General features: G+C 45.8%; 1 protein-coding gene across 1 annotated transcript in view; it reads left to right on the plus strand.

Annotated features, from left to right (window-relative positions):
• Positions 1-13,278, plus strand: part of LOC112119695 (phospholipid phosphatase-related protein type 1) — a 200,030-nt gene that overhangs the window by 161,024 nt on the left and 25,728 nt on the right. The window contains exon 4 of the mRNA XM_024218455.3: positions 8,158-8,290. Within this exon, the coding sequence (XP_024074223.1) occupies positions 8,158-8,290 (133 nt within the window). The remainder of the gene's footprint in view (positions 1-8,157; positions 8,291-13,278) is intronic.

Consider the following 13,278-nt stretch of genomic DNA (forward strand, 5'->3'; position numbering starts at 1 on the left):
ATTGATAGCTCTTTAAAAGTGCGAATTGTCTTATTCTTAAAAGCAACCATTGAGGAGATTTTCAAAACTGCCTAAGGGAATTAGGAATACAGATCCCAATGAAAGCCGGTGGAATTTGTGATGGGGCATTTACCCCACACAGGCTCTAAGAGGGTTAATGTGGGCCTAAGAGGCCAATTAACATACCAGGCTGGACCTGGAGGGAGAGCCAGGCTTAACTGAGGATGAAGCAGACCTGAGGAAGGGCTAGGGTAAGAGTTTGAGCAGAGGGAAGGTGCAGGGAGAGAGTCTGCCGTCGCTCTCCCGGACTAGAAACAGTAGAGACACCCAGGAGACAGGAGGTCGGGCGTTCCCTCTCTCTGGGAAGGGCCTGGGGAAGGCCGACTGAACAAAGGCCACAGGGAAGGAATGAATCCTCTGATGGGCCCTGGAATGGGGGCCAGGCACAGAGAATCAGCCCTTCCAGCAGAGAAAGGAGCTGGGGGGAACTCAGCAGCAAGCCAGGGGACTGAGACTCAGAAGAGAGGCTGCGTTAAGCACCCGCTGCAGGGAAGCAACACAAGGGACTCGGAAGTCGGAAGTTACTCAGGGAAACAGCAGCAGCACATCTAAAGGAGCAGACCTAGCTGCTTAATACAGGGTCCCTGGGTCAGAACCCAGAGCAGGGGGTGGGCCTGGGTTTCCCTACCAGCCACAAGGAAGGGGTGTACAAGCCCAAGGTGGGAGCTGAAGACTGATCCTGAAGGAGAGGCCAAGAAATAGCCCATGAGCGGTGGAAGAATCTCTTGTGTTGGGATACTTCTAGACTTGTCATTGTACGTTTGTTACCCCAGAAGGGGTGGATTTAAATCATGATCTGGCTGGAGGGCTGCGTTACAGCAAGAGAGACCACCGCAATGCTGCAGCATCCATCGGCAGGGGGCACCGGATGGAAACGGAGCCATTATGCCACTCCCGGCCACGAGGAGATGGTGCTTGGGGCTGAGTGAACCCCCTCTCGGTGCTCCTCAATCTGTTAGACACTCTTGAAAATATACCGCTGTGTAAGTGACGATAAACAAACTGGAGCCATGAACCACTTTACAGCACCTGGGTGGGGGTGATGGTTGCAACTGGGCTCATGCACATCCTGAGGGATGTGAGAGAGCGAATGTGCTTGAGTGTTTGAGCCACAAGGAAAGCAAAAATTGCTGGATCACTTGCTGGCTTTCAGTCATCTTTCCTTCACGTAAAGTTAAACCTGCTGCAGTGACTTGGAAAAGGTCACATTGCAATGGTTGTGTCTGTTTGCATGGCTTTGCTCGACAGGACAGATTTGTTCCAGGGAAGGTAATTTTTTCAAAGCTTGAGGGTGGTGGTTGCATGGGGTCTTAAATATTGGTTGATTGAGGCTGAGAACACAGTAACTTTCAGCAGTTTGAATCCTTCCTTTCCCTTTTCCTTGCTGATTTGCTCACAGCTTGCCTCGTAGGGTATGTCCTTCTCCTATGGGATACATTCCTCCACTGCAAATCGAGTGCTGTGCTCTTGATTAATTTAGTTCATTCTGCTGTTGTACTCTGGCATTAAAAATGCATCTGCGCAAATTTTCCTATACACTAAATTCAGTCAACATCCCACAGCACTTAGTTGCTTCATGCCTTGAATTGATAGCTGGTGAGGTGTACGCGCCGTGTCAGCATCTCATAGATAGGGAGGAAGGGTGGTTAGGGTGCTACTGCGGCACTCCGGAGACCAGCATTCAGTTCCTTACTCCACCACAGACTTCCTGTATGACTTCAGGCAACTCGCTTTGTGCCTCAGTTCCCCTTCTGTATCATGGGGATAACAGTGCTTCCCCACCTCACAGGGGTGTTGTCAGGATACCTATGTTAAAAGATGGCGAGGCTCTTGGATACTGCGGTGATGGAGGCTATGTAAGTACCTAACAGAGAGAGTTCTCAAAGGCTGCGAGAGTCTGTGTGGTGTAGGTCCTTCCTTTTATTTTTGTCTGTTTTTCTGGTGAGAACTGGTAAAGGATGTTTTTTTAATAAACAGACTTTAAGACAATTCCAAATTAGGGCAAAATTTTAGTGCCAGATTTGCCCTCGATGGATCTCAGTTGACTTTCTGTCCTCTCTGCATGTGTTTAAATCTTATTAACATAAGTATAATAATTTGTGTCCAGCATCCTTCAGACAAACCGTATGCCCCCCCCCCACACACACACACGTTTGCAGAGTTAAATAATAGAATGACTGCGATAAATAATAGCTGAGGGAGAGATGTAAGGAAGGGAGGGGAAGAGGGTATGTTTTCAGCTGAGATTTGAAATGAGATGGAGATTAAGGGAGGTGGAGAGAGAGAGGAAGTTTGTTCCAAATGAAGGCTCTTGCATCTCACATGCTGAGTGTGTGTAGAGGAACACAGAGGAGGCCAGTGCTAAATGAGCAGAGAGAGGAGCCTTTTCAGATAGGCTGGAGTGAGCCAATAGTGGTTATGAAGAGCAAGGAGAGTGATTCTAAATTGGACCCTGAAGCAAAAGGATAGACAGTGAAGTAGGGTGAGACGCCAGGCAGCAGCATGGTGCCTGCTGGGACTTGGCTAAGAGGGAGTTTGCTCAGGGAGGCCAAGATACAAGCAAGGCATGGAAGAAGACTTCAGCAAAGGCAGAGTTGAGGCTGATATACAGACATGGAACATGGTGGGCTTATTTGGGATTAAGCATGATGCCAACTTTATGGACAGTAGAGGCAAATAAGAGTCATTTGGCAAGAAGACAAGACCGAGGAGATGCCTACACAGCTATCCAGTAGAACTAGTTGGAAAATGGGAACACTTCCTTCTCCCCCTGCTCCCACTGAAAAATTGAAAATTGAGAATTTTGAGCAGCTCCAGAGGCAGTCGAGGAGGATGGCACGAACCATACTGAGCTGAGATCAAGGGGGAAGTAAAATTTGAATACAAGGAGGGAGGCAATTGGCCACAGGGAGGATTGTGGTTTCCATGCTATGGCCTGTCAGATGAGAATCTGTCCAGGATATTGTTATGTGATATGTGCTTTGTTCGCTAGAGAAATGAGAGAAGGCCTCTTTATCGCACTCTTTGCCAAGAAAGGAGAGTTTAGAGGAGGATCAGTCATTGGACAGCATGTCAGGCTCCAGGGGGAGGGAGTAAGGAATTCATTGACAATGGCAGATTTTTGACAATCAGGTAAACTCCTATATTGAAGGGAACGGTTTTGTTGACACTGGTGAGGATGGACAGAACAAGGGCTGGGCAAACAATAGGAAATTAAGGAGGTCGTTTTCTTCTGGAACTGGCTGGTTGTAAGCAGAGTACAAGAAAGGGGAGCGCCACTCATTCAGGGCAGGAATTGTCTCCGATCTGTGTTTGCACAGTGCTCAGCACAATCCCTGTTGGGGGCCTATGGGCACTCCCAGAATATTTAAATATAATAATGATAATATATCAAAAGCAGAATATCAGAGCGGAGAACCAACACACACATCCTTCCCTTGTAATTGCAAGCCTTTTCAAACTAGAGGTGTCCTCTGTTACATAATGTAGTGGTCCATGAAATAAACGTCTAATACCTGGTGAGAATAGCTTCTTCTGTCTAAACTGTCAGACATAATACTTTGCTACTGATCTGTCAACGCTGCAGAATTGATTCTATTTTCTGTATGTGTGTGCAGTGTTTTTGAATGCTTGCTTAAAAATGGCAGACTGCGTTTAAAAAACAGCGAGGCGATGCGTTAATAACGAGATCCCCCGAAAGCAGAAATGTAAGAAAATGTACAAAGCTTATTGCAACCACCAGATCTCACTGGGCACTCTATAGCTCCTGAAACTAGTCTCATAGCAATCTAACTCCATTGAATGTAGTGGCGTTACTCCAGATTTACACCAGTGTAGGTGAGATCAGTATCAGGGCCAACAATTATCTAATAGCGGCTTTGTTTCCTTTTGCATACGTCACCATAGACAGCACATCATCAGTTCTTACAGCGCTGAATAAAAGGCCCCACCCTCCAATGCAATTTTCTTGTCAGCTCTACTGTTTAATTAAGTAGGAAGCTCGTGTGAAACGGCAGCTTGTGAGCCTTACTTTTTTTTCCCAGTGGAAGTAACAGTAATAGATGCTTTATCTAGAAATATACCATACGCCAATCAAATCTGGAATTGAATTCCATTTACAATGGCCTCATTCTTGTCGAACAGTGGGTTAATATCCTGATTTAACAAGGTCCTTTTGTGCATAACTTCAAGCATGGGAGTAGTCCTAGTGAAGTCAGCAGAACTATAGAGATGCTTAAAACTGTGCATATGCTCGAGTACTCTGCCCTACCGCAATCTGCATCAGAAATGTCTACACCCGTTACACTGCTATAAAACTGGTTGGAGAGAAGAATCAGGCCCATTGTGTCAAATCATTTGATGCTACCTCACAAATGATGGGGGGAGGGATAGCTCAGTGGTTTGAGCATTGGCCTGCTAAACCCAGGGTTGTGAGTTCAATCCTTGCAGGGGCCACTTAGGGATCTGGGGCAAAATCAGTACTTGGTCCTGCTAGTGAAGGCAGGGGGCTGGACTCAATGACCTTTCAAGGTCCCTTCCAGTTCTAGGAGATAGGTTATCTCCATTAATTTATTTATTTATAAACACTATCTAACTACTTCTTAAGTGCTATGCTAATTTGATATGCACAGAAATCCACGGGACTGTGGGTATCTAGTTTTTGCTCTTAGTCAGACTGGTGTAAATCTGGAGTAACTCTACTGAAATTAATAGATTGTTTTTAAAGGAGACGTTTTATTTTGATCAGTATTTTTGTGTTTTATACTTAGATGTCTCCTGACTGAAAACGTTTGGGGTTTTTTTTATCCACCTAATTGTACCTCGTCTTAAATTAGATTGGAAGCTCTACAGGTGCTGTACACATGCTTAGCACAATGGGGCCACGGTCATGACTGGGGCTTCTGGGTACTGCAGTAGCACAAATAATAGAGGGGAACAAATCATGTGTCACTTTTAAACTGTATTGGTGCTCAGGGTCTTTTATTTTCTTCCACTCTAGCTACTGAATTGAACTCTATTGAACTACGTGCTAGCTCTGAGAGCAGATAGAATAAACTGGATAAAGACAATATTTCAGTGCAGCCTCACGCTTTGGCTCTTCCCTCTCAAATTCCATTTTGAATGTGCATTTTATAACGCCGGCATCTCTAACCATCAGCGGTTAGAATTACAATGAGGCTGGACATACCTGGCTTGAATCAATAAGGATGCTCATCCAGGTTAATAAGAATAAATTATTGTTGCACTTGAAACAATATACTGTTGCAACAAGTAAAGTGGTCTAAGAGTAGTCATTTGATATTTATAGGTGAGCTCAGTGAATGTGTTTTATTATCTACTACTTGGGCCTTCTCCTAATGGCGTGGTTTCTTTTCCCACATCCTTATTAGCTCAGTTACCTAGAATTGCTGTGAGTACACCCTTTGTATAAAGTTCATTTATGTTACTTCAGTCTGGCTTCTTTTTTCCACTGAAGTCCATTATAAATATATAATGGTCAAATTCCACTGACTTCAATGGCAGCAGAGTTAGGTGAGTAGCAAGAGCTTTTGAAAACCCAACCCAAGATAATCAGCTTCTAGTGACCCTATCTCAAATAAGTTTAGTGAGCTCAGACTAGTTCCCATTGAAATGATGTTCATATTAATTCCAGTTAAAAAAAAAAAAAAGAGGCCCACAGAATCCACAGTTGCACCAAATCTCTGTTTATTTTTGCTTGTCCTCCAATCCCCAGCATAATTTCGAGTGGTCCCAAGGCTGTTCTAAGTTATGCGTAGTTGCAGTGGCTCCCAAGAGGCCTTTATGTAGCCACATTGTGCATTTCAGCCACCCTATGCTAAAGCCAGGAGGGGAGGGCATAGGACCCTCTTTGTGCCAGCTGAGGGTTCCTCCATGCCACGGGAATCCTCAACTGCCTACCTAAGGAGGCTTTACAGTCCTGTTACATCTCCAGAGCGTGGGCCAGGATTTGGCCCCGAAAATTGAGCTGCATTTTCCAGTGTGGACGCCTCAGTTGCATCCACACACAAAAAATGTGTGTGTGAGTGTTGGCTAGTTAAGGGATAAACACGGTGCCATTGAAGTTCATGGGAGCAGGATCATGCTTGGGGGGCTTTTCTTCACTTGGAAAAAAGTGTGTTCTTAAGCTGAGTTAGCAAACTCGAGATAAAATCCTAGGGAAGACAAGACTGTGTGTAGTGTTCACATGTGCTAGCAGGTTGAGGTAAAGATTATGGGGGAGCTTAACCTGCCAGTGCGTATGAAAACTACAAACTGCCTTGTCTTCACTAGGATTTGACCTCCTATTAGGTGTCTTGAGTTAGCTAACTTAAGAACACACCGTTTATTTCCTGATGACAGTACAGCCTAGGTGTTGTTACCAGCTTTGCCTGTTACTTTGGCGTATGCTCACTTATTAGGGTTACTCTTCTGGGGTTGGAGAGGGTGTTCTGTACTTCTATCAATGTACTGCTTGTGTGACTTGTGTTCTCATATGGAGCTCTACTTCTCCTTGCTGCAAGTTCCCACCCAATGGAGCTATCCTGCAGGACCTAGGTTCCCCAGGGCTGGGTTCCTCCAGCCCCAGAATCAGACGAACACACACATTAACAGAGCACGTCTGAGAGGACCGGGATAATCCGCACTTCCAAGCTGACCCTTTATATGTCCCTGGACTCAGCAGGCTGGGTCGAGCAGCACCTCCAAGCTGTCACCCTCATATGCCATGGGCACTGCACCGGAATAGAGCACGCCTGAGCAGGCTGGGTCGAGCAGCACTTTCAATCTGCCACCCTCATGTGTCCCAGGTTCAGCACGTCTCTATCCCCACTTTCCCGTTACAATTGTTCTGGTAGTAACCCACTTGATGAGCAAACCCCACAGGATTTTTGGGCGCTGCAGGGATCTTTTAGCTTAGGTACGAGAAGCGTTGCTACAGAGCGAATGAGGAAACCAAAAAACACCCACGAGGGGGACAGAGAGAGAGAGAAGCAACCAGCTCAATCATGAAAATTATTTATTGCTAGGTAATAACCATAGGGGAGCCAAACAAACAAAACAGTTATAATATTAAATCTAACTTAAACTTGATTATAAAAGTCAGGTTTAGAAAACTATAACTGATCACACAAGTCAGGGTCAGAAGGCTATACCTAGAGAGAGAGAGAGAGAGAGAGAGTTAGGTTCTCACCAGTCTGTGAAGCTTGAATCGATCGGGGGTCCCAGGTGGTGGGAGTAGCTGAGGGTCTGGAGTGCTGGAGACAGACAGAGCCCCCAGTACGATCAGTCAGGAGAAGATGAAGTCCCAATGGAACTGATGCAGATTTTGGATCCAGGCATCAGAACACTTACTTGAGCGTGGGTAGGGGTTTTTGTAGAGAAACAACACAATGGTTCAAGGGAGAACACTAGATTTGTTTATGTGTAAACTGATGGCTCAAGGGAGTATACCAACGTTGTTTTGTTCAGGCTAGACAATAGGAACTGATCATTCCTGGCTATGGGCCTTGTTCCTTGGAGGGAGCTCACAATGCAATTAGGCAGCTTCACTATTTTGGATACCAATAAAGGATTACTGAGTTGGGTGTGTGCAGGCGTGGGTTCATTAACATCTGGAGCAGAGATCCCCCATCAGGCAGTGCTTCCCTGCTTTGCTGGTCCCAGAGTTCAGTGCGGTTCTTGCCTTGGAATCTCTGTTCTTCATTCTGTCTGCTAATGGAGATGCCTCCTTGTCCCATCTTCGATGCAAATGAGGCTAGGGGAGTTGCCTTAATTCTGTCACCCTTATCCCAGGGGTTTAGGTGTGTCTCCCACTGCCTTTTCATTGCTTTTTGTAAGTCTTTCTTCTGATCAGTTTTGGTTCAAGCAGAGGCTGGCGGCGGGGGGGGGGGGAGGGGGAGTTTTGTGAGTCAGACAGGCTGGCTACTGTGCCCTGGTTCCCCAAGAACACAGAGCTGACAGGTAACAGTGTGTAAGTGCAATGTTCTGTAGGCACACTAGTGCAGAAGTATTGTCTATGGCCTTGATTCAGGCATCCACCTTTGAACATGTGTCCTTATGATTCTTAAACGTCCCTTTCTTTTTTCCCCACTGCTGCAGATTTTTATCGGCGAGATCTCCATGTATTTCATAAAGTCAACCCGAGAAACCCTGATTGTCCAGGAGAAAACTATCTTGACCGGAGAGTGCTGTTACCTGAACCCGTTACTTCGAAGAATTATACGGTTTATAGGTAAGTGTCCGTAAACACAGAGAGTTTTGCCCCTGCTTGCGAAAACAAAAGAACACCGACTTCTTAAGATCTACAGCACAAAATTAAGCTGTGAAATCTTTGCAGGCTTCTTCCACCTTAGAGGGATAGTCCCCCTCAGGACTTGCAAGGTAATGTTTAAAATGCACCAAATCATGCCATATAGAGCTGATTTATATGCCATTTTGCTAAGTGTAATGCTTCTCCTGGACCCTGGAAGCAAGGTTATGCCCATTAAATCCTTATCTGAATACTTCTATCATTGATATTACAAATTACAATTTTTTACTCAGCAGCCCATCTCTTCACCCTTTTTTCTCTCCAAATATAAATTAACCTGAGAAGCACCAGTATGTAATATTCAGCTGAGCTGAACCAACAAACAAACCAAACACAGAGACCCCGGACATAATATTCCTCTCATTTTTCATTTGAGACTTTATTGAGTTAATTGCTAAGGAATTGGTGGAAAAAAATGCGACTTCCAAACACTTTGGAGACTTCCTCTGGTGGCATTTACCAGCAGCTATGTTTAGTTCATGAATTTCGCTTAATGGAAAAGTAAACTTGGCAGCTGTCACTGGGAATCATCCTATAGTTATTTCAGAGCGGGAAGAACAGCACAGTAGCTTGCACTGTAAAGCAAACTGACTGAGGGCTAGATTGTCCCACCTGTGGGAGTGAGAACCCCTTTCTCTCCCCCTCCTCCGCTACTTGGACTCCTTGCATGGCCTACCACGATCTTGGGACTGGGCATGTACAAGTTAGCAGGGCTACTTGCCCATTTACTCCCAAGTCTTTGGGAAGTGGGCAGCTAGAGACAGGGAACGGGCACAGCCTGGGCTCCACGACCCCCACTCGCTGGTCAGAGTAGCTGACCCAGCACACAGGTGGGGGAATATTAGTTTATTGCTGGTATAAGCCAGCCATAAGTCCTATGCCCCACGGAACAAGAGCAGGAACTGAGACTCAGAGGAGACGCACCGCTCCCTGCTCAGGGCTGTGCCTACAGTCAAATTCTAGCCCAAAGGAAATGAGGCATGAAACGTTAGCGGGGGTTTTCCCTTCACCCCTCGCAATGCTTTACAGTTTTTTGCATGGAAATGAAAGGGTGACGTGCTGGTGGTGAAGGGCTGCGTTGCTCCAGTCAGACACCATCCTGGTTGGGAGGATTGTGCTTCATGGACCCCTTATTCCTCCTTGAGCTCTCCTTGTGAAGCTCCTTGTGAGGCTGAGCCTGGTCTTCTCCACTCACTGCTGCAGACCGGGCATGGTCCTACCTCCTCTCCTGCTGCCTCTGGGGCACTTTGCACCACCGGGGGCAAACTGAGAGAGCAATGCTTACGCAGCAAGACTCCTTGCCCCTTCTCCCACTCTACACCCGCCCTAGACACAAGAGGCAGGCACAGTCTGATCCTCAGCATGGCACTCCTCTGATCAGTTATTCAGCTGTGCCGTGTAGGAAAATAAAAGATCAGGGAGCTGTCATTAAAAACCAAATACCCTTGAAGTTCAGCTAGCCTCTAGCACACGTTAATGGGTAGTAAACTGCCATTAACAGGGAGCAGGATGCTGTCCCAGCATTCTCTGCGTGTGACAATAGACTGATCAAATATTCTCGCCTGTGGGGCCAGCGCTAAAAGAGCTCAAACCAACGAGGCAAAACATTTGCTGTACGTGTTTTCTTATATGTCGCTCTCCCTGTGCGTAGCCTTCGTTTGAATTAGCTTTATTCCTGAGCATTCGCTCTCGCCATTTCTCGTCTGGGAAAAAAAATTACCACTGTGTACAGAGAGCAGGAAAATATTAACTTCTCCCCACAAATCAATCTCAGCTCTGCAGGTTTGTTTGTTTTCCGGAGGGAGAGGAAGTTAACCTGGTTATAAATTGCTTTAAACATGGGTCTTGTTATAAACAGGGGAGGCATATGCTGTAGGCTGGGGGTGACCTTGGTTTGCCCTCCCAGTCTTTTGGGCAGCTGCGAATGGGGGTAGATTTCTGGACAGGTTCATAGGGTGGCAGATTTGCCTGGCCACCCCGCCATCGTGGCAGAGGGATGGTTGGGCCAAATTTGAGTGGCATGGCAACCCCTCGCTCTAGGTCTCAATGCCACTCACTCAGATTGGGCCCAGCTATCCTTCCCTCATAGCAGGACAGCCAGGCCAAATCTGCCACCCAAGCCCTATGAGGAGAGGGAAGCAGACTGTCTTGAGTGGCTTCTGCTGTCTCACTGGCTGGACAAAAAGCAGGACTGCTGTCCAGGGCCGGAGCTAGGCGTGGCGCAAGCCAGGCCCCAATCCCTGACCCGGGCCAGCCATCAGTAAGAGACACGTGCACATGACCTGCTCCCCCTCCTCACTCTAACCTCAGGATGGAATCGGTCCACTAACACCCCATGAGCAGCCATTGGCTCAGTGGGGAGTCAGAAGTAGGGGTGCTGACACAATTTCACCCCCTCCCCCTGAATGTTTCTGAACTGCCCCCTTGGTTTTAAAGTGAGATTTCTTTTCCCCTTATGGTGGAATAAGACCTTTTTAAGGAGCATCCTGTTTCCCCTGCAGAATGTAAGAACTGGAGCTATTTGAAAAATGGGGTCCCTTCCCCTCAAAAAATCAGGCAATGTTTTTGCCAAAATTTCACTTTTTTAATCAAAATTCCAAATTTTGATGTAAAATTGCATCTAGCTCTAATAAGAGCTAGATATTGAGTGGTGATAGCCACTGGTAACTAAGTAATAGTTGTTTGTTCCAGAAAGATAGGTAGCTGGTGGAACATATAAATGGGGACAAACGATCAGATTGTTTGCACGTGGCTTCTGTTTAGGCTGTTTCGCCCACCAAATCTAAAAGAAAAAATTCCAGTTGACTTTAGCCTCCAAAACACTCATCTTCCAAAGCCCATTGATGTCAAAGGAGAGAGTCCCATTGCTTTCGCCAGCCATTAGTTCAGGCCCTGAGTTCTCTCCGAACCTGCCCCTGAGCCTGTGGTGATCTCCTGGGAGGAGGGAGGCCCCTCTGCTCCCACTGGCTTCAGACTCTGGGGAGCCAGAAGTAAATTATTTTTCCTAATGTGCTGAAATCAGCTGGTGTAAAAAGATCCAGCTCCGTCGACTTCAAGGGAGTTACACCAGCTGAGGAGCTAGCTAAATACCTAGTAACAGAATCTGAGGCCCCTTCATGATGAATTCATGTATTATCCTTGTTGCTTCAATTTCCAGTGTTGCTCCATTGCGGTGAACTTTAAATTAAACTGAACTAAAATAAAAAGCGAGCTTCCAAGTATTGTGCTGTTCCCCTTAGTTTGACAAGACTGTGGGGACTGACTGGGACCTGTGCTGGATGTCTCAGTTTCCAGTGACTCCAGTTCTGAATTGTATTATTCACTAGGCATGAAATTCACCCCACCGGCATAGAGACATGATAATTTCCCCTCCACCAACCCAAGGACGGGATGTAGGCTTGCTGCACAGACATGCTCCTATTCCAGCACGTAGAATAATAGCGGAAGCCCTTATGCATCGGGTTCAAAGGATATGGGGGCCAGGCAATCTGCATAAACTCAGATCTGCAAACACTACTTGGCCACCACCATTGGTGGTCTTCTGTGCTGGAGTATGTGGGCCCAGCACAGAGATGTGGCATGTGAGCACTGTGCTGAAGTGGTGCAGAATGTTCGACACCAGGAATGAACTTCTCCCAGGGAATTGTGTTTTCAGAAAAGGCTGAAATTAAACTCTTCCCACTACATCTGTTTTCACTAATAAAACGTTGTCGTGGCTGGAACAAGGTTCAACATTAGTTCCTTTGGGGGCTGTAGCTCACAGCGGTTGTAGTTGAATTCAAAAGATTAACTATTAACTATGTTACTTTAGGCCCAAACTGACCTTCTGAATCATGCTTGCAAACAGGGTATGTGCAGATATTGCATCTCCCATCTCCAGCCCACATTTGCACGTGCAAACTGGGATTGTCGACCCAAATCCAGTATTTGTGGGTGGAGTGGGCATATAGGGAAACTTTTTTCTATGCATTTTAGCAAGGTGGTTGGGAAGACATGGCCATTGGTGAGCAAGGGTCCTATTCTATAAGTTGCACTTCAACTCCCTTTAAATTCAGCAGGGTCTCATAGTAATGTCACATAGCTATATTCTCTGTATTTGTGCCACCATCACATTTTGTTTATTCTTTGGATGTATGAAGGTTCTAAAGTTGAAAGCAAAGAAATGGTAGAAAACAATACAGAAGTTAGTACAAAAAGTAAAAAAAAAAAAACCCTTTAGAATAATTGTCAAAAGTTTTGCTATTTAGTGCCTTTGACATCATTCTCAATACTGTGCTCTCAGTATCAGGAGAGAGAAATTTCAGTCATCAGCACAGATTACTGCAAATTTCAGCACATAAGTAAACAAGTGTGTTTAAAAGACAGAATTAAAATTAAGTTCTAATATATATTGAGTGTGACTGAGCAAAGCACAGAATAAAGCCAACCATGAATCCACCAAGATCAACTGGATACTCTGAGTGACAGATGCAGTGTAGGAGCAAATGATGGTATGTGGAGTTAATAAGTTAAAAGACAAGCTAGGTACAGTAATACATTGCAAGTCCTGGAGAACATTTAAGATCCTGGAACTGAGTCCTGCATGTAAACGGGGAGCCAGTGAGGACAGTGCATCATGAGGTTAATGCTCTGTCACTTTGCAGAGCACAAAGTCCACCCAGTGAATTCATTTAAGCATATACAAATACTATGGCTCAGCCATTGGCTGAGAGTGTTGTAGTTATCACAGCCATTTGTACAACCTGTTGAGTCAGTGTAAGACGTGCTACACAATAGTTAAGGAGGATGCTATCTGGAAGTGTTTGTAGAATTAGAACACAAGGGGACAGATCCTCAGCTGCTATCAATTGGCAGAGCTCTACTGAAGCCAACGACATTGTATTGGATGTGTTGACATCGCCTCCAAGACT

This window comes from Terrapene carolina, unplaced genomic scaffold, assembly GCF_002925995.2.
Source record: "Terrapene carolina triunguis isolate 2854851 unplaced genomic scaffold, T_m_triunguis-2.0 Scaffold35022, whole genome shotgun sequence".
NCBI lineage: Eukaryota > Metazoa > Chordata > Testudines > Emydidae > Terrapene > Terrapene triunguis.